This window comes from Salvelinus alpinus, chromosome 28 (assembly GCF_045679555.1).
Source record: "Salvelinus alpinus chromosome 28, SLU_Salpinus.1, whole genome shotgun sequence".
Taxonomy (NCBI): Eukaryota; Metazoa; Chordata; class Actinopteri; order Salmoniformes; family Salmonidae; genus Salvelinus; species Salvelinus alpinus.
Genome location: NC_092113.1, coordinates 20,424,699 through 20,450,086, shown reverse-complemented (window position 1 = coordinate 20,450,086; position 25,388 = coordinate 20,424,699). Strand labels below are relative to the sequence as shown.

The window sequence follows — 25,388 nt, the reverse complement described above, 5'->3', positions numbered from 1 at the left end:
TTCAGTGTCCAATCACCTTCCCAATCTGTTCACACACCAGCTTACTCCCCTTCATGTCACCAGCGACTGTATGATACACAGAGCAAAAAGCATGTCCATCATTTTTGAAAGACTGACCTCGTAGTTCATGTAGGCTAGCTAGAACAAGCTCAATTACACTAATCATTATTACAAATGCTCTTTTAATGGGAACCTCAATATTCTTTGGATCTAATCTTTGACCAAAGTGGTTATTGTCAGGTTAGTCTCGCACAACCTGACTAGAAGGCTGGTCCAGGTCGTTAGGGTGCGTTCCGTCTCTAACTTGAACTGCAGACTGTTTGTGAAGGAACGCTCATTAATGACCTGGACCAGAGCTAGCTAAGCCAGTGCGAGACTTGGGAGTCTGGCTTTGCTAGACTTAAACAGGTTGCCTGGATCGCACCTTGCAGTGCCTAGTATCTAGCCCATTGGTGAAAGAGAAAGTATAGTTGCAGAATGGCCTGAGGATTTTGATTATGTTCAGGTCACCCTGTTACTCGATCACCTCCCCCAGCCTCAGCATCTGAGCGATTTTACAAACTGTGGGATCAATACCTGGGGATGGACAGAGTGTAAGAACACATGCTCAGACATACACTGAGTATTCCAAACATTAGGAACACCTTCCTAATATTGAGTTGCACCCTGACAAAGGCTTGAAGACACCAGCTGCTACTACCAAACATATTATGAACATGACTAGAGTCAATACAGTGATTGCTTGTATGATGTCAGATTATAAATCGTACATAATTGAAAATAAATAACCATTTCGCCTGTTTTGCTTGGGAACATATGAGATGAGGGTTTGGCCTGAGCCTTCATTCGGTCCTGCTAAATTGAGCACCACCGTAGCTAGGCTAGGTTTTCGATCATTGATCGAGAAACAGAAGTTAATTTTAGAAATAAGACAAGTCAAGATAGGAAGTGCTTGCCTGCATTGCCTTTGTTGCCAAACAAACAAAAAAAACAAATGAAGGGAAATTCTGCAGTTTCAATCAACTCAGTGATTCCATACAGTGCCTCTACTAATGCAACCACTGAGTGGGTATTATATCTACACTTCAATCAACTATTGTAATACATTTCATGTTATTATCAGAACAATGCTTATCTGACCAGGAAAGTTAGTTTTCCTTTTTAATAACAAAAAAGCTACAAATAACCTGCATTTGAAGCAAACAGAATAGGTGTGAACGTTTGGGATTTCCTCATTATCAGATGGATGTACAGTATTTTTCTTGGAGACAGCAATGACACTGACAGAAGTGTTCACAAGCTGCAAAACAAAGACAGCGTTTTATTTCTCTCAATACACACCATGCCGTTTGTATGTCACTCTAGCCTACTATATCTGTAAACGGCTTCCATATATACCAACTGCCTTTGCCTGAGGGAATTTGTCAAACACACACACACTAAAGCTCCAGCATTTAAAAGGTACTCAAGGGTGGACGAGCATGTTAATCACTGCATTGCATTTCGAAATGAAACATTTCTGTAGTTATGCATCAGGCTCATTGTAAATCAAGGAATTCTCATTTGTACACAAATAATCATGGGTTTCGATCTGTGCTATTATACAGATAAAGTGTTCTACGGACCAGATTGACTGTTAGTGCCAGATCAAGGGTTTACATTCTGGCACTTGGGATTGCCACTACTTGGGTGCTTATACTATTCTACAAAACACAGTTATTCATTTAAATCTTTAGCAGAGTCATCCATTCTCTGAGGAGATGCCACACAAGAGGCTATTCTGGTGCAAACTCATTCTAGCACTGGTGAGCAGTCTACTTCAACTGATACAAAAATATCTGTGCATTCAGTCACAAATCTTCTCAAACCAGTAAAAGATAAATGCTTCTACTACACAGTCTCAAGTAGAGGAGGCTGGTGGGAGGAGCTGTAGGAAGACGGGCTAATTGTAATGGCTAGAAAATAAATTGTAAAGGTATCAAACATATGGAAACCACGTTTGACAAGGCATCAAGGCATTCAAGTTTGCAGCAGGCAATATGGCTGGCCACCTCAGCTGGAGGAGGGGCCGGTGTGTCTCTGAAGTGGGGCGAGGACGACGTCAGCGTTCTTCTGCTCACTCTCGGCACTGTACAGGCCGTGCTCCCGGATGTAGCTCACCACCGGGTCCGGCAGTAAGTAGCGGACGGTCTGGCCCCGGCACAGGGCCCGGCGCACGTGCGTGGCCGAGATCTCGTTGGTCACCCACTCGCGTACCACGTGGATGTTCTTGCGGTGCTTCCACAGCACCTCCGATTGGTGGATGAACTTGTGGGCGTCACAGCCGTTGCGGGTGATGCACACCAGGCCATAGCGGCCCACGATCTCGGCAATGTCCTCGTGCTTCCACAGGTTGGGAACGCCGAAGGACTCCAGGACGTCCGCGCCGCACAGGAGTTTCAGCTGAGGGCCGTTGTCTAAATGGTTCATAGACAGATGAAGAATAGTTTATTAACCCATACAATATCTGCTGTACCTAACCTCTGATATAAACACACATTAGGCTAGAAAGTCTGAAGCAGTGGGTTTAAGTAAAAGTGTGGGAATTGCCTGATTTCTGACAATGTCAAAAAGTTGGCCACAATATTCTGCACTAGTAGAGACAGCCTGTGCCGGTAAAACATGTAGCCAGCACCATGTACTTTACGTTTTTATTACCTCAGGGCAGATCACTTGCTGTTCCACCATACCAGTCTTCAGGTGGCATGACTAGTTGTCACTGGTTTCTATAAAACCAAACCCTATGTGGGTGGTAATGTCCCAGACAGACAGTAGTACTCAACAGTTGCTGGCTCAATGAGTTAGAACATGGTGCTGGCAACAAGAGGGTTGTCGGTTTTAGTTTATTAATATGACCATTTTTTTTTTAAACAACAAGCACACATAAAAACGTGAAAAAGCCATATATGCACATGAGTAAAATCATCAAGGATAAGACCTAATTCCATTGTGGTTGAATTTCCAAATGGGCCAAATAATGAGTACGTCACTATCAATGGTTCTGTAAGTCACTTTGCATAAAAAAAAGTGTCACTAAAATGACCAAAATTGTCATTACTAATCTGAGTGGAATTGATAGTAAGAAACAATATAGCAGTGTCCATATAACAATGAATCCCATTGTGTTACCTGCCCTGGGTGTTACACAGCATCCTCCTCTCCAAAGCAGAGCTAGTAGCAACTTCTGGGTAGTAAGAAATGTGTGCATTTGTCTGTGGTCTCGGAAATGCTCGTGGAGAATGTTTCTCCTTTTTTACCTCTCCTTGTGTGATATGAGGATGGATCCTCGAAAGCGTGCTTTGTCGCCTCAATCCTCCTCTTCTTTGCAGTGTCCACATAGTCATTGTTCTGTTCCGCTGTCATCAGTTCTTTATAATGATGCCTTAAGTGCAGACAACAATTCAATTGACACGAGGGAGATAAAGCCCAATGGAACCAAGCAAGGATCATGGCAGAGTAGCTTCACTTGTTATTATGTTTACAAAATGTCACAACTAAATAACTTTTTGGTCGTTCCATTTGATTTCAATAACTTTGACCGCAGACCTTTGATTTGAACAAAACTTGCTATACATACTGTATTTGCCCATGGCAGAAGTAGTCAGAAAGTAGCTTTATGAGACCTGAAGGCTAAAACATTAAGGAGAGAGGTGCTCAAAGTTGACATTTTGCATACCCCACCCTACCATGAGTGCCGTAGGAAAGTATACAGACCCCTTGACTTTTTCCACGTTACAAATTGATTGAAGAGTTTTTTCATCAATCTACACACAATACCCCATAATGACAAAGCAAAAACAGGTTTTTAGAAATGTTTGCTCATTTATTTTAAAAAATTACTGAAATATCACATTTACATTAGTATTCAGACCCTTTACTCAGTACTTTGTTGAAGCACCTTCGGCAAAGATTACAGCATCGAGTCTTCTTGGGTATGATGCTACAAGCTTGGCACACCTGTATTTGGGGAGATTCTCCCATTATCTTCTGGATCTCACTGCATTGTGTGGTTGAAGATGAGTAAAAAGGCATCAAGTGGCAGTTGATCTATCTAGGAAATGTAACTCCTCGCTCTCCTGAGCAAATACCCACCACCACTTTCTCTCCTATGTCAGCACCCCGTAGTGATTTAACAGACAAACTACAGACCTTGATGATGAGAGATCTCAGATAGCGAGCTGAAGAACCTTGCCACACCCCAAGCCATAGCCTCAAGACCTGAACAGATCATTGAAGCCATCATCAGATGCTAGGGCCAAAATCAAAGCTCTCCGCCAACAGGTAGAAGAACTGAAGTATGCCATAGCTGCAATGGTGATCCATCTAACTCAGACCAGCTACATGTCCAGGGGCAAAGAGGAATGAAAATGTATTCTGCTATAACTGTGGTGAAGATGGCCACTCTTCCAGGAACTGTCAGAAAAGGAGAGAATGTAGAGGAATTCAACAGAAGCTTCATCCGTGCTCAAGGAAGATCGGGAAACAGCAGTGGGGGACAGTAAAGGAGCCTACAGTGTCTCCTGTGAAAGTGAATGGGAAAACCCTGTCATGCCATCGTAGACAGTGGCAAGCATCCACCGGCAGTTCTACAAAGACAACACCTCCTTCTCCAGCCTTTAGAAGGGATAACCTTGTGGGGCCTAAGTGAGAGCAACTACCCTATGACGGCTACATCAGCATCACCATTGAGATCTCCTGTGACGCTGTAGGCATCCAGCAGCCTATTGAAAAACTCTTGCCCTTGTGTGTCCTGAGCCCCCCATGCAGGGAGACCCCTCCATGTTCACTGGGTCCAACCGTTCCAGACCAGCTACTTTCCAATGCTTAATGGAGAAGGATGTCGGCGACATGAACCTCCTTGCAGGGCTGGTCTACCTGGATGACCTCATTGTGTTTGGGAAAACCTTGAAGGGACATGAGGAAAGGCTGATGAAGGTCCTGGACTGTCTGGAAAGCCTCAGGCCTCCATCGACAAGTGCCAGTTCTGCCAGACCTCAGTGAAATACCTGGGCCACAGTCTCCGACCAAGGTATCGATGCCCTCCCCTCATGGCCCAGACCAGAAAACCTCAAGGCCCTCCAGTCGTTTCTTGGGTTCTGTGGATACTACCGGTGGTAAGTGAAAAGGATACACTTCTGTCGTAAGATCCCTCCATGAGATTCCGAGGTTACGCCCCCAAGAGAAAATGGCACGCCCACCAGTCCTCCCCCTAGAGTCACCTACCAGGAGGAGAAGGAGCTGTTTGGAAAACGATGGACAGCAGAGTGTGAGAGAGCCTTCCAGAACATCATCGAACGCCTCACCAGCTCACCTGTGCTCACCTTCGCTGACCCTGAGAAGCTCTACGTCCTCCACACTGACGCCAGTCTGAGTGGCAGGGTGGAGTGCTCTACCAGGAGTACCCTGAGGGATGGAGACCAGTGGCTTATGCAAGCCGGACCTTGTCCAGGACAGAGAAGATCCAGCTCACAAGCTTGAGTTCCTGGGGATAAAGGGGGCAGTGTCGGACAAGTTTCATGATTATCTGTACGGAGCAAATTTCCTGGTGCACAAGGACAATAACCTCCTCACCTATGTGCAAGCCACTGCCAAGCTGGATGCTACAGGCCAGAGGGGGATGGCCGCTCTCGCCAACTACGAGTTCAAGTTGTAGTACAAGCCAGAGCGAGTGAACATTGCTGCTGATGCCCTATCAAGATGTCCACACATCAGTGCTGAAGAGGCTGGAGACTGGTTTGAAATCCCCTCACCAGGAGTCAGAGCCACTTGCCAAGCGATGACTGCCAACAACTCTTCAGACAGTATCTCAGAGTGTGCATCTTGGAACATAAGGGCCCAGCCTGAGGCTGAAGCCTTTGTGAACTTCACTGCTCTAAAGATGGACTATCCTGCGTGAGGATCTGCAATGTGCTCAGGGACCCAGTAATATCCACTGTCAGCAAAGATATTTCCAGAGGCTACAGTGTTCACCCTGACTGCACCTGTCGCAGTTAACCCAGAACCCGAAGGAGCCACAGAAGATGGACTGGAGGGACCCTGAAGAGGAAGCTGTCCAGCCCTCCCCAGATCCACAGTGGACACTCAGACCATCCCAGAACTGCCAAACAAGAGAGTGGTGAAGGCACTAGTTAGGCTGTCTTATGAGGAGTTAGGTACACTGCACAACACTACCGTATTACACTGAGGTATACAGGTATTTTGTATAATAAGGGTATTTATTTTCTTGGATGAAACATGAATGTTTCTGTGTACTTATGTCAAGCTATGACACATTGACGATGCTGTGTGTGTATCAACGTATTGCATTCTTCTGAGGTCAAAGGTGTTCGGTCTTGTCGGGAGGCTAAGTTTATTTTGTGAGAGGTGTATGTAACTCCTGGTTACTTATTGTGTACTGACCATTGTTGCATGTGAGACATATTTGGGAGATGGACCAGTTGCTAGGGAACAGTGCGACATATGAGAGGGAACTAGAAGCAATCAACATTTGCTAATTAGTTGTTTCAAGCAGTTTAAAGTTGTGTAACTCACTGACCAGTGAAAATAAAAGTAGTATATATGATGAACATTTAGTTGAGGATCCACGATCACCATGAGTACAGTGAGGGATTTGTTGCTTGTACTTTCTCAGACAGAGGATCAACTGTCATCAACAAGCTACTCTTTCTGTCTCTCAACCGCTATACCGAGAGACAGCGTTAACATGGTCGTGAGTTGCCACTGGTCGTGGTAAAAGAGAGAGGACTTCAGAGTTTGAGTGGTCCCATTATAATTGAAGAAGACCGTTTTAGTTTTTGTTTCACAAAAGGAACTGTGTCGGGCCGTTCCAGTGTTTTATTGGGACAGCCACAGGTCTGTTGACTAGAGGTTTCCATTCACGCGCAGCACCTCGGTCACGCACCAGTAAAGCTTGGAATGGATTCTTGGACACAGAACCGAGTTTATTTGGGACTGAGAATTTCTTGTTTCTTTTAAGGGAGGGGATCCCCATTTTAAAGTATCTATGAGCATTTGCATAGGTGTTAAACCCTGGTACTAGGTACAAACTGATATGAACTCCGGTCCCTCAGAAGAGAGGGCCACATTAGCATTTGTGAAATTATTTTGACATGATATGAAAGTAAAAGGCTTTATGTTTCTAGATCCGTATCACAATTGAGAATGGATTCACGTTTACATGGGTTTTTTGGCTGCCAGTCTACCGCTGAAAATAACATAAGGTCCTTGGACCTTAAGGAGTAACAGTAGGCTCCTTAAGAGTACATCTTGGCATAGGTTACCCTGGATAAATGTAATACAAGAGTCTTGCAGTGCAAGTAATGCTTTTTTTTCTTTTTGTATCACACAAACTCACCAAATCAAAATAGATTTGACAACCCCTCTCAATAACTAAGCTACAGTCTCCACACACAAATGATCAGCACTCACCGCATCACTTTAGCTGTCTCCACCCAGTCAGGCTGCTGGCTCTCCCATGCATCTACCTTGATCCAGTCAGAGGTGTCTGTGGCCAGCCTGGCCATATCTACACGGTGACAGGCCTCAATCAGACCCTTCTTCTTATAGCCGTCACCCACTGCAGAGATGATGCCCCTCACAACTATGTACTGTCCTGAGACAAAGAAAGAGGAGTTGGGCCAGCTAATTTTGTAGAGCACACAATGACAATACAAATTCAGTTAAATACAAAATACTACCACTCTTATTTGACTAGGTCTACTTCTCATAATTTGGAAGCAATGCAAATGTCTGAGGAAGTAGGTCCTAAACTCACAAAACACAACAAAGTGATGATTTACAAATGTATAATGTAAAGAGATATCTACTGCAGCCCTCATCATTCACATACAACACCCGTTCTGCCAGTCACATTCTGTTAAAGGTCTCAAAAAGCACACATATCCCTGGGTCGCTCGTCTTTTCAGTTTGCTGCAGCTAGTGACTGTAACAAGCTGCAACAAACTCAAACTGGACAGTTTTATCTCAATCTCTTCATTCAAAGACTGAATCATCGACACTACTACTGACAGTTGTGGCTGCTTTGCGTGATGCATTGTTGTCTCTACCTTCTTGCTGTTGTCTGTGCCCAATAACATTTGTACCATGTTTTGTGCTGCTACCATGTTGTTGTTGTGTTGTCATGTGTTGCTTCTTTGCTATGTAGTTGTCTTAGGTCTCTCTTTATGTAGTGTTGTGTTGTCTCTCTTGTCACGGTGTGTGTTTTGTCATATATTTTTAATATTTTATATATTATTTTATATTTATATTTTTCCCAGTCCACATCCCCGCAGGAGGGTTTTTGCATTTTGGTAGGCCGTCATTATAAATAAGAATGTGTTCTTAACTGACTTGCCTAGTTAAATAAAGGTTAAATAAAAAAGATATTTTAAAAAATCTGTTGACAGACGACAAAATATCAGACATACCTGTATCTTCCAGGTAATCCCGTGCCAATTCAAACATACGCAGGTGCATATTGGTTATGGGGTTGAAAGACCCACAAGCCAGCAGAACCACTTTGGTTAGATCTTGAGGCTCCATTGATTACAGTACATAGGAACGATAAGGACAGTCTAGGCTGAAAGAGAGAAACATACAAAGATATGTTGACAAAGCTGTGTGACAGGGAGGGTTTAGATTTCTAAACTTTTCACTGAATGTGTATACGTTGTGTGGATGTGTCTTGCCCATTGCACAGTTCACTTTTTGATGCCTTTGACACATTTCATTTATTTCTTATATTTTATAGTATTTCAGAAAAGATCATTAAAAAAATGTAAAGGGGTGAATACTTTTTCAAGGCTCTTTGAACAATTCTGTGACTAATCCATTTTGCATTACTTTAAATGTGATAGGCTAAACATGACATATGACTTATGAATAGAATCTAAGCACAACTGTCCCAGCGTTTGGCCGGGGTAGGCCGTCATTGTAAATGAGAATTTGTTCTTAACTGACTTGCCTAGTTAAATAAAGGTTAAATAAATCAAATACAAATAAATTAATGAAGCCCATAGATAGAATGTTGGTAGCATAGGTCTATGTATGCCTTACTGTGTAAGCCTACTACATAATGATATCAATCTTATGGGCTTTTGACTTGCAAAAGTGTGCAACAAAGAGCTTTAAGAGATGCACCATGTAACGTTAACCTTGGAATGCCCCAGTGTTGACTAATTAGCTCAGATTGTCCGTAATGAGGTTCAAAATCACAACCTTTGGGTTGCTAGGCATTCGCGATATTACACTCATCCAGCCACCCTACTTTCGTTGATGCCTTAACATACTAAATGGAGTTTCTCGAATTGACACACAGAATAATAAGAAATGCTCCAAGAAGATTGCAAAAATAACTTAACTACTTTGCAACCATTTAGCATGTTAGCTAACCCTTTACACGCAACTCATAAACGTAAACCCTAGCTAACGTTAGCCATCTAGCTTGAATTCGTAACATACATTTAGCAATTCACAACATATTGTACGTTTTGCAAATTCATAACACATTGTACGTTTTGCAAGTGTTGTTAAATATAATACGAATTGTAACGTTAATTGGGTGATGGACATCCACAAACTAATACATACCATACGAAACGTAACATATCATACTAAATGGAGTGTCTCGAAATGCTCTGAGACCAGGTTGCAACGACGGGTCTCAAAGCGTCCGCATAATAGGTTCGGTTTGCTCCGAGCCAGAAGTAAACGTCTGTGCCATTTACTCCCTTAAAAAGACAGTAGCTTGAAAAACAAGAAAAAAAACGTAAATTTGTCCCTCTAGAGACATTGTACGCAACAATACACAGTAACACTTCTTCAAAATGTGTCAGACTCAATCTAAGATAAATCAAGGAATATGTCATTCATTTTTACTTAGAGGTCTTAGTCGCGCAATTTTACAGTTAACTAAGACTAAGTATAACTAAGTATTTCTCAAGTGAAAAAATGTGCACAAAAACTAGTCTTCTGTCATTGAACGACAACAAACACTTAATTGAAGAATGACTACTGCTGACGAAGGGGCGTTGACAGTTAAGAACAAATTCTTATTTACAATGACGGCCTACCCCTGCCAAACCCTAACCCGGACGATGCTGGGCCAATTGTGCGCCGCCCTATGGGACTCCCAATCACAGCCGGTTGTGATACAGCCTGGAATTGAACCAGGGTCTGTAGTGATGCCACTAGTACTGAGATGCAGTGCCTTAGACCGCTGCGCCACTCTGGAGCTTGACTCAAAAAAAGTGGTAAGTGCTATCCGATATCCTTGGGATGTCCATACCCGAGACCTAAACCTAACCTCAGCCCCTTCCTTCTTCGGTGGGGTTTAACAGGAAGTCTTCAATACTCCATGGAAATTGAAGGCTATTTCGATCATCTAGCTAAAATATTAACCTATTTTGACTAACAAGCCATGGCAATGGACGATAAAACAACCCTGAAAACATTTTTTCTATATCATGGCGGTCCGCAAACAATAGTTTAAGTGCATGCCGCCACCTACTGTGGAAGAATGTACGATCAATCATGACCTGCCCAATTCTGTACTACCAATAAATTCTAAACCAAATAAATCCCTAACTTCTACCACAACCTCCTCCCCATTAAACTGTATCTATATCATGCTGAAACACTCCACCCTTAGCATTGCTCAGCATGTCAACAACCATTTCAACAGTAACATCTGTTACCCCCAATATCTCTTTTGCCATCTCCACAATAACCTTCAACCTGTCATTTTTGTTTTCCACAACCCAAGTTGTACTGATAATCTTATCAATATAATTCATTATCAAAGTGTCCTTTGACACTGCACATTCATGAGTACACGATTTCTGAACAGGCCTCAAAATCATGCCAGGACCATCAGAAGCACCAGCCCCGACAGTAGACCCACTACAGGCACATCCATGTATGCGAAAATCATGCCAGGACCATCAGAAGCACCAGCCCCGACAGTAGACCCACTACAGGCACATCCATGTATGCTCCATCAGTCCGCACTGTAGTTCTACCAATCTGTTTTATATGGCCTCTGCATACGATACATCATGACTGATCCTGTATCTCTGAGCCTCTCTCTGTACCTTGCATCCACCAAATGCTGCACTGTGTTCTCCCCCACAATTACAGCACTTATCCTTCACACTGCTTCCACATTCACCGTAATCATGTGCGCCTTCACACTTGGCACATCTTTTCTTTCCTTTACACTGAGCAGCTACATGTCCCATTCTTTGGCATTTAAAACACCGCAGTGCATGGGACAAATCATCTAACATTGAAACTAAGGAATCCTATCTGTACTTTTCCCGGCAAGACTTTCTCAAACCTCAGCATCACTGATAACCTTTCACTTCTTTGATCCTCTTTCCTACTGATCAACCTTTTGGCCTCAATCCCTTTGCCTCCCTTCACATTTCCTTTAATATCATCTGTGAACATAGATATATTGGGATCCAAGTGAGGACTACCCTTAACCTAGCATAAGCACCAGGTACATACATGGCTTTTAATCTTCATCCCATTCAATGTTTCTATTTTCAATATCTCCCCCTTGTTCCCACACAATATTAACAATCTACCATTTCCAATGAAGCGAGCTAATTTCACTTCACCTACCTCTTTCTCTGCGCCATTAGTTAGTTAGTTAGTCAGATAGGGTGTAAGTGAGACCCTGTGGTCTCATCAAACACAATCACCACTTTCCACTCCAACACATCACTACTCTTGCATCCTACCTTGGCCCTCTTTATGCTTTCTTTACAAGACGATTCACTACTTTCTGTATAATGATCTCTCTTCTTCCTATGTCTTTTCACTACCGAACATTCCGGCCCTTGACCCTCATCCTCCCGCTCCATACCATCAGAACTGACACCCATATTGTTCGCATTCCAACACAGCTGCTGCTGCTTCACCAACTTTCCCTCAATTTCCTCCATTTCATCTGCACTACTCGCCGCCATTTCCCATTAACCTCTTACCACATTTCTGCAATAGCGAAACAATACTCAACGATATCAAACAACTCTCACGTGTGATCAAACAATCGGTCTCATTTGTTTCTAGTCGCCTCCTTACACAGTTCACCCGCAAACGTGTCAATCCCTCAATCTTCCCAGATCCCTGAAAACATTCGCTTGATTTCCCCAAGATACAAGGAACCTAACACTAAAATGACTCTTTAAAATGTAATGCACTTCCTCTATTACTAATCGGTCTTTGATTGGAGAGGATTAAAATAGAGACATATGATTGGACAAAAAATAACCGGAAAGGAAAAGGCCGCACCCACGGAATAAGAGTCAAGTCTAGATGGGATTCAGCTTTTGTCAAATGTACGTAAAACATTGTTTGTTGTTGTTGCATTTTAGCTAATAACAATGTTCTAACAATGTAACAATGTTCTAACTTTAACCAAATTCTCCTAACCTTCGACATTTAACCGGCTACGTAATTTCTCATAAACCAGCTACGAAAAGTCAATTCTGACAAATGCTGGATCCCTTCTATCCATGACCACGAACAAGAGCTACGTTCACAACTCCCACACTCCCAAATGTTTTTTTGACAGTATTTTGTAACACATTTCATGGAGAAGTATTCAAATATATGTTCACCTCTTCCCTAAATTGATTGTGTTGAGACGAGTTATATTGTTGTAACGATCAGGTGAGGATTACTTATTTAATTTTTTCAAGCCAGCAGCTAGACAACTATAGCCACAGGCTACACTACTACACACAAACAAACTGTCCCAGTCAGATGAATCTGGCGGCCAGTGGGTACAAGGTAGCTAACTACATACAGTAGCTAGCTAATAGCGAATGTTATTCTTCATGTCAAAGGATGGACCTCTCCATTGTGTTTGTAACTAGGTAGTTAATCCACAAGTGATACATGAAATTGAACTATTTTCTCACTAAATATGATATTTGCAGGGTGGAAGCATGGCTTCTCGTGGCAAATCAGAAACTGGGAAACTAAAACAAAACATGGAGGAGCAACTGGACAGATTGATGCAACAGCTCCAAGATTTGGAAGAGTGCAGGTACTCTCATCATCAGTCATTCCTAACTGTGAACATATTGTGGGTTGTCTGGATGTTCCACACACAGAACTAGAATAATTATTTCAGTGTATTATATTTATAAGATTCCACTGAGGGATGTAGCATGGAACTTAGACCACATCTGTCTAGAGTGGATGTTCCACTCACAGAACTAGAATGAGTCATTATATTCATTCTATTTCTATGATTCCACAAAGTGATACATATAGTATTAATGGAATTTAGAGCACATCTCTGTACACGCATAGATATTGTTCCTCCATTACCAGAGCTCTCTGTTTATTATAGAGAAGACCTAGAAGAGGAGGAGTATGAGGAGACCAAGAAGGAAACCCTGGAGCAGTTGAATGAGTTCAATGAGTCTCTGAAGAAGATGGTGACAGGCAATATGACACTGGTGGATGAGCTTGGAGGAATGCAACTGGTAGGGACTTTGGATGACCAGATCTTAGAATTAAATAGAATACTATGAATATAAACAATATACTTCAAGGGTATCAAACTCATTCCATGGAGGTTTGAGTGTCTGCTGTTTTTGTTAATTCCTTTAAATGTGTGTCCAATTAAGACCTAGACAACAAGGTGAAGGCAGTTCCTAAATAATCAATTATCAACCAAGTACAAGGAAGGAGCGAAAACCCGCAGACACTGCCCTACAGGGAATGAGTTTGACACCCCTAATCTAATGTATCTCTATGGGCCATACACTGTCATATCATAAGAGTGACATAATATTATAACGGGTAATGACAAACCATAATGTTGTCATGATGCATGACATGGGAGAACTGTCCTTCTCTTCATTAGGCAATCCAGGCTGCCATCAGCCAAGCTTTCAAGACCCCCGAGGTGATCCGAATGTTTGCCAAGAAGCAGCCGGGGCAGTTGAGAACCAGATTAGCAGAGGTTGGTTGGAAACACTGTCCATCTATGTATTTTATGTACATTATTGTTTGTACATTATTTGATTCATTTAATATCAAAAGTAAGCTTTACATTCTAAAACCTGTTCAGTTCATGGAATGCTTTGAGGGACAGATTTCCTGACACATATTAGTCGTGGACTAAAAAGCATGGTCAATGGAGAATCTCTATTGAAATAGCTTTTTAATCCAGGACTAAGATTAATCTGTGACTGGGAAACCGCCCCTGAAAGTTTAGCCTAATGGTGTGAAATTCTCTGTAGATGGACCGTGATGTCATGGTGGGAAAACTTTCGAGGGATGTGTACACTCAGCAGAAGGTGGAGATCCTCACTGCCTTGAGAAAACTGGGCGAGAAGGTAAAAGGCCCGTTGTACCAGTGTACTGTGATCCCTTCTTCATATAGCTTAAACTTGTGATGAATACTGTAAGAGAAAGCGGCATTGAATATTTTGATAATCTGCTATGATGGAATGGTAATTGGTATAACATGTAATGAAAAACTATTACAAAATGTAACCATCTGGAGTTCAATTAATTGTATGCTACATATGACAGTCATTAACTGTCATTTCATTTAGTGAAATACTATAACAGGTGTCTTTTGACTATGGTGTGGATTAATGTTCTTTCCTCAGTTTCACTCTTTTTTCATTTATCTTTGTTCTTCCTGCAGCTTACAGTCGAAGACGAGACTTTTCTGGCTGAAAATGTGACCGCAACTCTCAGCCAATTTGAAAAAATCACTGCAGACCTCGGTGAGCTTTAACTACTGCACTTCTTATTTATTTTACGTGTTACTATACCATGAGATCCAACCTCAACAATGTAAACTACTGTACTTAACCAGCATCTCACTCTTTTCAGGATCAGAAGACAAGATAATGGCTTTAGCTAGTTCTGGTGTGGAGAAAACCAAGGTATAGAGGGTAATCAGGTGTTGTCCAATGTCTATGATTTTGTTTTAACATCAAGTGTTTCCACCCAATAACAGTGCCATAATATTGATCATGTAAATCAATCATGCACTCAGACCGTACTTGCTTTTAAAGAGTAAAGTTAAACTTTTGTACATTTTTTTCTTTTTCTGATGATTGTTAACTTGGTATGCATTTGGTACTAGAGTATTTGAGTAGAGTAGTCTATTTAGAATTTGAACAGTTAGACAGTCCATCGGTCATCCTTTTTGTTAAGTGTGGCTCAGACATTTTGAAGGCTTTAAATTCAGTTTTCATACTGATTGTCTTCATGACTAAATCATTTTGTTTTAGCTATTGGATTGAATTATTTTTCCTGCATAACTGTTCATGTCAAAATAAATAAATGAACCATTGCAGTGTTAAATATGCAACGCTGGGCTTAAATGTAATTGCATAACACACCAACTTGAACCAGCTCTGATTCTTAATTGATAGGAGCCCCAAAATGTCAATCTAAAGTCAGTTTACAGTGTATATGCATCATTTTGGATGTGTAGTGTGTTTGACGTCTGACTACAAAATACTTTCTAAAAATGTAATCATAAGTGGTATAAGTTTCTCTATGATTTTTGTATTCCTAATATAAAGTTACATTTCTCAATTTTCTGTCTCATTAAATATAGTAGTGTTTTGTGGTTAAAACACATTTCCATTATTCTACACACTAGTTCTGTTCTTTCAGCACCAGGGGGCACCATGATCAAACATTCCTATTTATAAGCAACACCAGTGCTCTGACAGTCTTATAACTGAGTGGATTTGAACTAGCGAAGCCGGTGGGGGAGGCATGCCCTGCTCGAATGGACCGGTAATCTGCGCCGCTCAGTCATATTGTCAAGAATGCAGCATCGACCTAGAATATGTGGACATCTATAAGTACCTAGGTGTCTGGCTAGACTGCAAACTCTCCTTCCAGACTCATATAAAACATCTCCAATCCAAAATCAAATCAAGAATCGGCTTTCTATTCCGCAACAAAGCCTCCTTCACTCACGCCGCCAAACTTACCCTAGTAAAACTGACTATCCTACCGATCCTCGACTTCGGCGATGTCATCTACAAAATAGCTTCCAACACTCTACTCAGCAAACTGGATGCAGTTTATCACAGTGCCATTCGTTTTGTTACTAAAGCACCTTATACGACCCACCACTGCGACCTGTATGCCCTAGTCGGCTGGCCCTCGCTACATGTTCGTCGTCAGACCCACTGGCTCCAGGTCATCTACAAGGCTATGCTAGGTAAAGTGCCGCCTTATCTCAGTTCACTGGTCACGATGGCTACACCCACCCGCAGCACGCGCTCCAGCAGGTGTATCTCACTGATCATCCCTAAAGCTAAAACCTCATTTGGACGCCTTTCCTTCCAGTTCTCTGCTGCCTGCGACTGGAACGAATTGCAAAAATCTCTGAAGTTGGAGACTTTTATCTCCCTCAACAACTTTAAAAATCTGCTATCCGAGCAGCTCACCGATCGCTGCAGCTGTACATAGTCCATCTGTAAACTACCCACCCAATTTACCTACCTCACCCCCCATACTGCTTTTATTTATTTACTTTTCTGCTCTTTTGCACACCAGTATCTCTTCTTGCACATGATCATCTGATGATTTATCACTCCAGTGTTAATCTGCTAAATTGTAATTATTCGATTTATTGCCTACCTCATGCCTTTTGCACACATTGTATATAGATTCTCTTTTTTTCTACCATGTTATTGACTTGTTTATTGTTTACTCCATGTGTAACTCTGTGTTGTCTGTTCACACTGCTATGCTTTATCTTGGCCAGGTCGCAGTTGCAAATGAGAACTTGTTCTCAACTAGCCTACCTGGTTAAATAAAGGTGAAATAAAAAAATAAAAATAAATGGTGTATCTGTCTTTCCCATTAAAATGTAAGTTAGAATTTTTTTTTCTTTTAAAGGTATAATTGGGAAGGCAGATAAAGTAATCACTTTTGCATGTAGAATCCTACTCATTACTCCACATGGCTGAAGCGGCAGTCATGGTTTCACAGATTTCAAAATAAGCCAGGCTGCATCCTTTTCCATGTGTACTTGCACACTTCCTCTTATGTAGAACCATTGTATTGGTGTAATCATTGGCTAGAGAATGTTTCCACCATGCGGAGGCGTGCAAGTCCACACTTAGTAAAAAGGCAAGGGCAGATACAGCAGACCTCAAGTACAGAGAATGACACCAGTCTTAATTAAAAGTGTGAACTCATAATATAAAACAGAACATAATCCAGACACATTTGTACTCTCATCCTTTATTTTGTTCACGAGCAAGCATCAACTTCACTACAATTTGCCTTTCAATTGGTAGAAAAGTGAGAGCAGCCGCAACAAGCACAAAAGGAAGCGTTCAACAGTTCTGAAAACATTGTCACCATCCATTTTTGAGCAAAGATAAAAAATAAACCAAAAATGTTTGAGTGGTGTGGACTTGTGAAAACAGACAATCCGAGAATCAGTAGTATACATGTCCCCTCTCCCACTCAAATCTCACAGTTCCACATGTAATATACAGAAAATTGTTGTTTTCATTAGAAGTGATTCATGCAACTTAAACACCCGTTGAATCCCAAAGCTCCTATATGTCTGCTGGATGGACAGCGACATTCATTCAATTCAATGGAAAGGAAAATGTCCAAGGGGCTGATCAAAAGTATCAAAGAACTTGACTTGAGGCACAAGCTCAACTGACTGGCACAAACAGTTGTAAACTCTGGCCCCTTGGAATGGTGGCTGTTCAGTAGTATGTTTGATTTGTACTTTTCAATAAATAAATAAAATGTTTAAAAGGGAGATGAGATGTTCAGAATGTTAAATTGACAATGGACTGTGACAAAATGAGCGTGAGAAATTTGGAGAGAATAAGATTATACTCTTGTTCTGGTGAATTTCATGCTGCCCTCAACAACTTTGTCTGCAAATCAGGCAATAATACACTGTTCAAAATTACCGTTCACTATACATAAATAGGTAACTTTATACCCACATATGCTGCCTAGAGCATTTTAATATTGTACATCTTTTTAGAAGTGGATTTCCTCAATATGATGATTCAGTACAATATCTATAGAGGATACAATATGGTCCTACTTTCGCTACACATAAACATAGACACATGACACCTATGTAAAACATTAACTTTTAATAAAACTAGCAGTGGACTATTATTACTACAAAATTAAATAAAAATCACTTCCCCCAGCTCTGTAAGAAATCTAGCATTAAATAGTTACAAAATAAAAGTTGCCACAACTAAAAGAGCGTGGATGAGTGTTTTGTTAGTTGTGTTAATGCGCTGTGATCGGCAAAAGGCACTCCCAACTTGGGCCAGCTTGAACCTGACCCCCTTATTGGGCCCTAGTCATATTGAAGGGGAGACTGTTCACCACATTTCGACAGTTGACCAAAAATAATAAATACATTGGGCCTAACAGAAATGTGATTGAGCGACTCCAGACATATGGTTTTAATCAAACCCTCAAAAGTTACTTGGAACGGTCTCCAAAAAATTACTTTATATGAAACTTGCAAAGCATAAAATGGTACACTTGTGTTACTTGAGCCATTATGTATTTGGCCTCTAAAAATAGATTAACATGCAAAGTATAAGACTTCCTTTATAAACCTTTCCAACAGTTTTCCAACTTTGTCATGCCTCACCTTTACTTTTAAGTTTGACTAAAATTCCCAAAGTCATGCCATAAAACATACGTATGAAAGTTTTGCAGAATGTACATAATTCATTTGGATCCCTAAAACGGTGGAATAACGTTAACCTGTTTGAGGGGTACAAATCCTTTACCACATGTTTTTTTTTGAAGGTATTGAGATGAACAAGCAGTGATTTTTGAGAGGAAATATAGAGGTTAACATCTGACATCTTTTCAATTAATTGTATAAGTTTTATACTAATACCAGAGGGAAAACAAGTTTACCAAATGTAAACAAATATCTTAGAACAACTCTACAGTACAGTTCCATGTACAATAAAATCTAGTGGTCTACTGCAAAAAAATATTTAATTTTAAAGATTCAAACAAGGACAAAGACTACATTTTAAAGAGTTCTCATATCACAACAATGTGTCAGCAGTCACGTATTTATTTGCATTTGTTATTACTTATTTGAAGGTTTCAATATCCTTCAAATAAGTAAAACAACTGCAGTGAGAGTGAGACTACGCTTAACTGTAATGAGAAAACTGTTTAAAAATGCATCTAATATATTATTTCAGGTTAAATAGCCATGCCATGAAAAAAATCCTTAAAAAATATGTTTTTTTGCAATGAAGCAGACAAATGTTCTCGCATTTCATTTATCTTCCAAAGAACGACAGCAGCCGTGCTATTGAATTGAGCCCTCCTAAAGCTATACTAACCATATGCCTCAGGCCCGTCTGTATGCTGAGATTCGTTTGTGTTTTTGTTCTAATATTTTTGATGCCACGGCAGGACTGGAACACGGAAGGGCTTTTTAAAGCTGCAGATGGAGTGTAGTTCTCTTCTGGTCCTATTGTGCTAGCAGAAATATTAATATCTACACTCAATGTGAATTGATAGCGGAACTGCAGAAGCTGGCTGTTTTCTTAGTACTTTAAGCTACATCGGACTGTGGTTTACTGAACGTGATCATCTTGACCTCAAATTACCTTCTGTACAATAACAGACTAGAATGGGAATCAAATACATTGTCGCCTTGAGTACAGCATTGCCACCTGTGCAAGTCAAGCAATAATCATAATTTGGTGGGTGCTTATATTTGTCCTATTTCACACGTGAATTGGAAATGTGTTTTTTGCATATCCCAACTCTCCCTGAGACACCGTCGGAGAGTGGGGTCTCGGCCATGGTCTGACATTATCAACAGCGACCCTGGAGCAATTAAGATTATGTGCCTTGCTCAAGGGCACATTGACAGATTTATCACCTTGTCGGCTCGGGGATTCGAACTAGCTACCTTTCAGTTACTGGCCCAACGCTCTAACCGCTAGGCTACCTCCCGCCCTTATGTATATAGCATGTGAGGAGTGTGGCATGTGAGGAGCCGAAAGCAAAACCGACCAGTCCTGTCCCCACTAAGCAAAGAAATAACTACCTCCTTGCAAATGAAAAGACAAAATGAGCAACACTTTGCCATAGAAACCTCTGTGTACAGTTCTGGGTCGCTCTTCTTGAAGCGGACATTTTGTACAAGTATGACGGAAGAGCTTTGCCAAAAAATGTGCAACATGCTATAGCCTTTGTGACACAAATATTCTACACGACGTACTGCGTCTTTTTAGATATTGGACCCATTTGTTTAGGCCTTCACTAACACATTGACTAATTACATGGTTTCTTCATATTTACAAAATATTAAAAAGCAATTTATTAATCTACACATATGACTTGTTCAAACATCCTCATGCACTAAAAGGAGAAAAATGTAAATATGCGGTCTACGTGTCTGAAACGTAATCTCGTTTCACTCTCCGGACTACAACTCAAGCACAAAGAAAAAAAAAGAAAGTCAAAGCTTCTCTCGTTTAGCGGCAAACAAATCTAAAACAGATGTGCAAGGAATATACATATTAAAAAATCATTCTCCATTTTGAAAGCCTTACATCAGTAAAGAACTAAACAAAAGTGCAAGGTTGTTTCCTCACGGTAGCTCAAAACAAAATGCAAATGTTGGCCAAGTCTTCCCGGGAATAAAACATTCAAAATTAAAAAAGTAAGAAATCAGCGATCCGGTGATAACTATACTACACAGAGTACCACCACTAAGATGACGACAGGGAAACCTTGACAATATATCGCTTTTAAGGGGGATTTGTGTTTTGTTTTTACATCATGTGCCCCCACTGGTTAGGAGGGGTAGTGAGGATGAGAAATTCTATGAGTCATGTGTGTTAGCGTATGTATATGAGTGTGTGAGAGAAGTGTGTGTATCACAGGAGGCTGCTGAGGGGAGAACGGCTCATAATAAATGGCAGGAACGGAGCAAATGGAATGGCATCAAACACCTGGAAACCATGTGTTTGATGTATTTGATACCATTCCACTCCTGCTCCAGTCATTACCACGAGCCCGTTCTCCCCAATTAATGTGGCACAAACCTCCTGTGATGTGTATGTGTATATGAGTGTGTGTGTTGCTTGTGTGTGTAAGAAGTGTGTGTTTGCATGTGCATGTAAAAATGTATGAGTGTGTGTATGTGTGTGTGTCTGTTAGTAGGTGAGTGTGGAGTCGTCCCACTCCAGCTGCTGCTGTCTGCTGGCACCCTGCTGGTCCTCTGGCTCTCCGGCCTCCTCATCCTCGCTGCTCTCCGACTCAGCACTTGTGATGTCGTCTTCCTCCTCGCCTTCCTCGCTCTCCTCCTCTTCTTCTTCCTCCTCCTCACTGCTGTGCTGGTCCTCATAAGTCTACCAGAGGAAAGAGGGAGAGAGAGAGGGTCAGTCTTTCACACATTATTAAGTGATTGTGAGAAAGATCTGAAGGAAGCAGAGGAACCCGATCAGCAGCTGCATAGGCTGTAACCAACACTTATGCTGCTGCCATACTGTTAACTATTATTATTTATCTTGATACCCAGTCACTTAAGTACTTTACATCACTGTGCAAAGCTGTCATCAAGGCAAAGGGTGGCTACTTTGAAGAATATAAAATCTATTTTAATTTGTTTAACACTTTCTTGGTTACTACATGATTCCATATGTGTAATTTCATAGTTTTATGTCGTCACTATTATTCTACAATGTAGAAAATAGAAAAATAAAGAAAACCCCTTGAATGAGTAGGTGTCCAAACTTTTGACGGGTTGTGTGTGTGTGTGTGTGTGTGTGTGTGTGTGTGTGTGTGTGTGTGTGTGTGTGTGTGTGTGTGTGTGTGTGTGTGTGTATAGAAATAATACAGACAACACAAGAATAAAAGAGGAAGCTATAAAAAGGGTCAGTGCCAATACCAAATGTACAATGTGCAGGGATACTGGAGTATTTGAGGTAGATATTTACATGTGGATGGGGATTAGGTTTAAGTAAAAATACTACTTGTCATTTTTTGGGTTATCTGTACTTTACTATTTATATTTTTTACCTCTTTTACTTCACTACATTCTTAAAGAAAATGATGTACTTTTTACTCCATACATTTGAATGCTTAGCAGTACAGGAAAAAGGTCCAATTCACACTCATATCAAGAGAACGTCCCTGGTCATCCCTACTGCCTCTGATCTGGTGGACTCACTAAACATAAATGCTTCCTTTGTAAATTATGTCTGAGTGTTGGAGTTGCCCCAAGCTGTCAAAAAAAGTCATAAAAAAAGGAAAGTGTGCCATTTGGTTTGCTAAATATAAGGAATTTGATGTGTAGAATTTACTTTTACTCAAGTATGACAATTGAGTACTTTTTCCACCACTGAACTTAAATACATTTCAAATCTGATACTTTTAGTCTTTTACTCAAGTAGTATTTTACTCAAGTCATTTTATATTAAGGCATCTTTATTTTCACTCAAGTATGACAATTTTGTACTTTTTCCACCACTGAACTTAAATACATTTCAAATCTGATACTTTTAGTCTTTTACTCAAGTAGTATTTTACTCAAGTCATTTTATATTAAGGCATCTTTATTTTCACTCAAGTATGACAATTTTGTACTTTTTCCACCTCTGGCTTTGGACACAAATAGATACCTGCACACTGTTGAATAGACCCATTGTTTTGCTAAAGGGATAGTTCAGCAATTTAACATATTAATTTAATAATTCTTTCCTAACCTTGAAAGCAGTCTACAGATATGGAAACAAATATATACATATGTAAAAATAACAAAACTATCCCTTTAAAAAGGGTCAATCTGCAATTGCTATACCAATTTTGGACATATAAAACAATGATACAGTATTTTTTTTTTTAAGAATCAATGAGTAACTTATGAGCTTAGTTCAACTGTCACACCCAATCAGAACCCAAAATATATGCTCGTTTTACTCCGATCTTTGTAACCATTGTAAATTTAAACACTGTATAGCCTCAAAACATATACCTAACAAAAATAAATGCACATGCAACAATTTCAATTTTTTTACTGCGTTACAGTTCATGTAAGGAAATCATTCAATTGAAATACATTCATTATGCCCTAATCTATGGATTTTGCATGATTGGAAATACAGATATGCATCTGTTGGTCACAAATACCTTTTAAAAAAAGGTAAGGGCTTGGGTCAGAAAACCAGTCAGTATCTGGAGTGTCCACCATTTGCCTCATGCAGCGCGACACATCTCCTCCGCATAGAGTTGATCAGGCTGTTGATTGTAGCCTGTGGAATGTTGTCACACTCCTCTTCAATGGCTGTGCGAAGTTGCTAGATATTGGTGGGAACTCGAAGATGCTGTTGTGCACATCGATCCAGAGCATCCCAAACACGCTCAATGGGTGACATGTCAATGTGTGACAGGATCTTGACATGGTATCTCTGTGCATTCAAATTGCCATCAATAAAATGCAATTGTGTTCGTTGTCCGTAGCTTATGCCTGCCCATACAATAACCCCACCGCCACCATGGGGCACTCTGTTCACAACGTTGACATCAGCAAACGGCTCGCCCACACGACGCCATACACATGGTCTGCGGTTGTGAGACCGGTTGGACGTACTGCCAAATTCTCTAAAACAACATTGGAGGTGCAGTGTGGTAGAGAAATTAACATTAAATTATCAGGCAACAGCTCTGGTGGACATTAATGCAGTCAGCATGCCAATTGCACACTCCCTCAAAACTTGAGACATCTGTGGCATTATGTTGTGTGACAAAACTGCACATTTTGCAGCACAAGGTGCACCTGTGTAATGATCATGCAGTTTAGTCAGCTTCTTGATATGCCACACTTTTTAAGTGGATGGATTATCTTGGCAAAGGAGAAATGCTCACTAACTGGGATGTAAACAAATTTGTGGCAAACATTTTTGAGAAATAAGCTTTTTGTGCGTATGGAACATTTGTGATGTATTTTTTTTACTTTACATGTTGCTTTTATATTTTTGTTCAGTGTAGTTAAAATGATATGTTTGAGACCATGTATTGTCAGTCCTTGCATCCATTGCTCTGTCTATGCATTTGAGAGTGGTTACATTTCTCCAGGCCCATCCCGCAGTTTTTTACCAAAACAAAGACGGGGTGCCCACTTTGTTATTGTTTCACCTGTGGATTTGCCATTTCAGTGCAAGGCTTTGACCAGAAGGAAACCTTTTTGGAGCATTACAGTGTGCCCGTGTGGTCTATTTGTTTTTGAATGATCGGTTGCGCCATCTCTGTTGGTCTTGTGTGTCTCAGTTGGTAGAGCATTGTGCATGCAACGTCAGGATCGTGGGTTCGATTCCAGCACACAACTGCATGTTGCTTTGGATAAAAAATGCACACTCTACCTACGGTCACAAGACGCAGGCCTCCTAATTGTCCCTAGAATTTCTAAGCAAACAGCGGGAGGCAGGGCTTTCTCCTATAGATCTCCATTTTTATGGAACAGTCTGCCTACCCATGTGAGAGACGCAGACTCGGTCTCAACCTTTAAGTCTTTACTGAAGACTTATCTCTTCAGTAGGTCATATGATTGAGTGTAGCCTGGCCCAGGAGTGTGAAGGTGAACGGAAAGGCTCTGGAGCAACGAACCGCCCTTGCTGTCTCTGCCAGGCCGGTTCCCCTCTCTCCACTGGGATTCTCTGCCTCTAACCCTGTTACAGGGGCTGAGTCACTGGCTTGCTGGTGCTCTTTCATGCCGTCCCTAGGAGGGGTGCGTCACTTGAGTGGGTTGAGTTACTGACGTGATCTTCCTGTCTGGGTTGGCGCCCCCCCTTGGTTTGTGCTGTGGTGGAGACCTTTGTGGGCTATACTCGGCCTTGTCTCAGGATTGTAAGTTGGTGGTTGAGGATTTCCCTCTAGTGGTGCGGGGGCTGTGCTTTGGCAAAGTGGGTGGGGTTATATCCTTCCTATTTGGCCCTGTCCGGGGGTTTCTTCGGATGGGGCCACAGTGTCTCCTGACCGCTCCTGTCTCAGCCTCCAGTATTTATGCTGCAGTAGTTTGTGTCGGGGGGCTAGGGTCAGTTGGTTACCTGGAGTACTTCTCCTGTCTTATCCAGTGTCCTGTGTGAATTTAAGTATGCTCTCTCTAATTCTCTCGTTCTCTCTTTCTCTCTGAGAACCTGAGCCCTAGGACCATACATCAGGACTACCGGGCATGATGACACCTTGCTGTCCCCAGTCCGCCTGGCCTTGCTGCTATTCCAGTTTCAACTGTTCTGCCTGCGGTCATGGAACCCCTACCTGTCCCAGACCTGCTGTTTTCAACTCTTAATGATCGGCTATGA

General features: G+C 41.3%; 3 protein-coding genes across 16 annotated transcripts in view; 1 reads left to right on the top strand and 2 right to left on the bottom strand.

Annotated features, from left to right (window-relative positions):
- Window positions 1-1,290: 1,290 nt before the first annotated feature.
- Window positions 1,291-12,255, bottom strand: nmnat1 (nicotinamide nucleotide adenylyltransferase 1). 9 transcript variants are annotated; one of them, XM_071372128.1, is made up of 6 exons: window positions 12,127-12,233; window positions 9,628-9,783; window positions 8,466-8,617; window positions 7,468-7,651; window positions 3,297-3,421; window positions 1,291-2,456 (listed from the first exon to the last, which is right to left on the bottom strand). In XM_071372128.1, exons 3-6 carry the CDS (start codon window positions 8,578-8,580, stop codon window positions 2,053-2,055), a joined length of 828 nt encoding a protein of 275 aa, XP_071228229.1. In that variant the 5' UTR covers window positions 8,581-8,617; window positions 9,628-9,783; window positions 12,127-12,233; the 3' UTR covers window positions 1,291-2,052. The 9 variants fall into 9 exon arrangements, 5 of the variants coding, with proteins under 5 accessions (XP_071228229.1, XP_071228228.1, XP_071228231.1 ...); XR_011671378.1 differs by lacking the exons at window positions 1,291-2,456; window positions 3,297-3,421; window positions 9,628-9,783 and adding exons at window positions 3,842-5,258; window positions 5,351-5,521; window positions 5,611-6,136 and having other exon boundaries at window positions 12,127-12,255; XR_011671379.1 differs by lacking the exons at window positions 1,291-2,456; window positions 3,297-3,421; window positions 9,628-9,783 and adding exons at window positions 3,842-5,277; window positions 5,361-5,521; window positions 5,611-6,136 and having other exon boundaries at window positions 12,127-12,255.
- Window positions 12,252-15,621, top strand: lzic (leucine zipper and CTNNBIP1 domain containing). 3 transcript variants are annotated; one of them, XM_071372133.1, is made up of 7 exons: window positions 12,252-12,383; window positions 12,987-13,096; window positions 13,406-13,541; window positions 13,925-14,023; window positions 14,304-14,399; window positions 14,717-14,798; window positions 14,908-15,621. In XM_071372133.1, exons 2-7 carry the CDS (start codon window positions 12,996-12,998, stop codon window positions 14,964-14,966), a joined length of 573 nt encoding a protein of 190 aa, XP_071228234.1. In that variant the 5' UTR covers window positions 12,252-12,383; window positions 12,987-12,995; the 3' UTR covers window positions 14,967-15,621. The 3 variants fall into 3 exon arrangements, with proteins under 3 accessions (XP_071228234.1, XP_071228235.1, XP_071228236.1); XM_071372134.1 differs by lacking the exon at window positions 12,252-12,383 and adding an exon at window positions 12,550-12,717; XM_071372135.1 differs by lacking the exon at window positions 12,252-12,383 and adding an exon at window positions 12,792-12,837.
- A 1,655-nt stretch (window positions 15,622-17,276) lies between these two features.
- Window positions 17,277-25,388, bottom strand: part of clstn1 (calsyntenin 1) — a 76,968-nt gene continuing 68,856 nt past the window's right edge. For all 4 annotated transcript variants that reach the window (XM_071372123.1, XM_071372125.1, XM_071372124.1 and 1 more), the window contains one exon: window positions 17,277-21,440. In XM_071372123.1, the coding sequence (XP_071228224.1) occupies window positions 21,246-21,440 (195 nt within the window). In that variant the 3' untranslated portion in view covers window positions 17,277-21,245. The remainder of the gene's footprint in view (window positions 21,441-25,388) is intronic.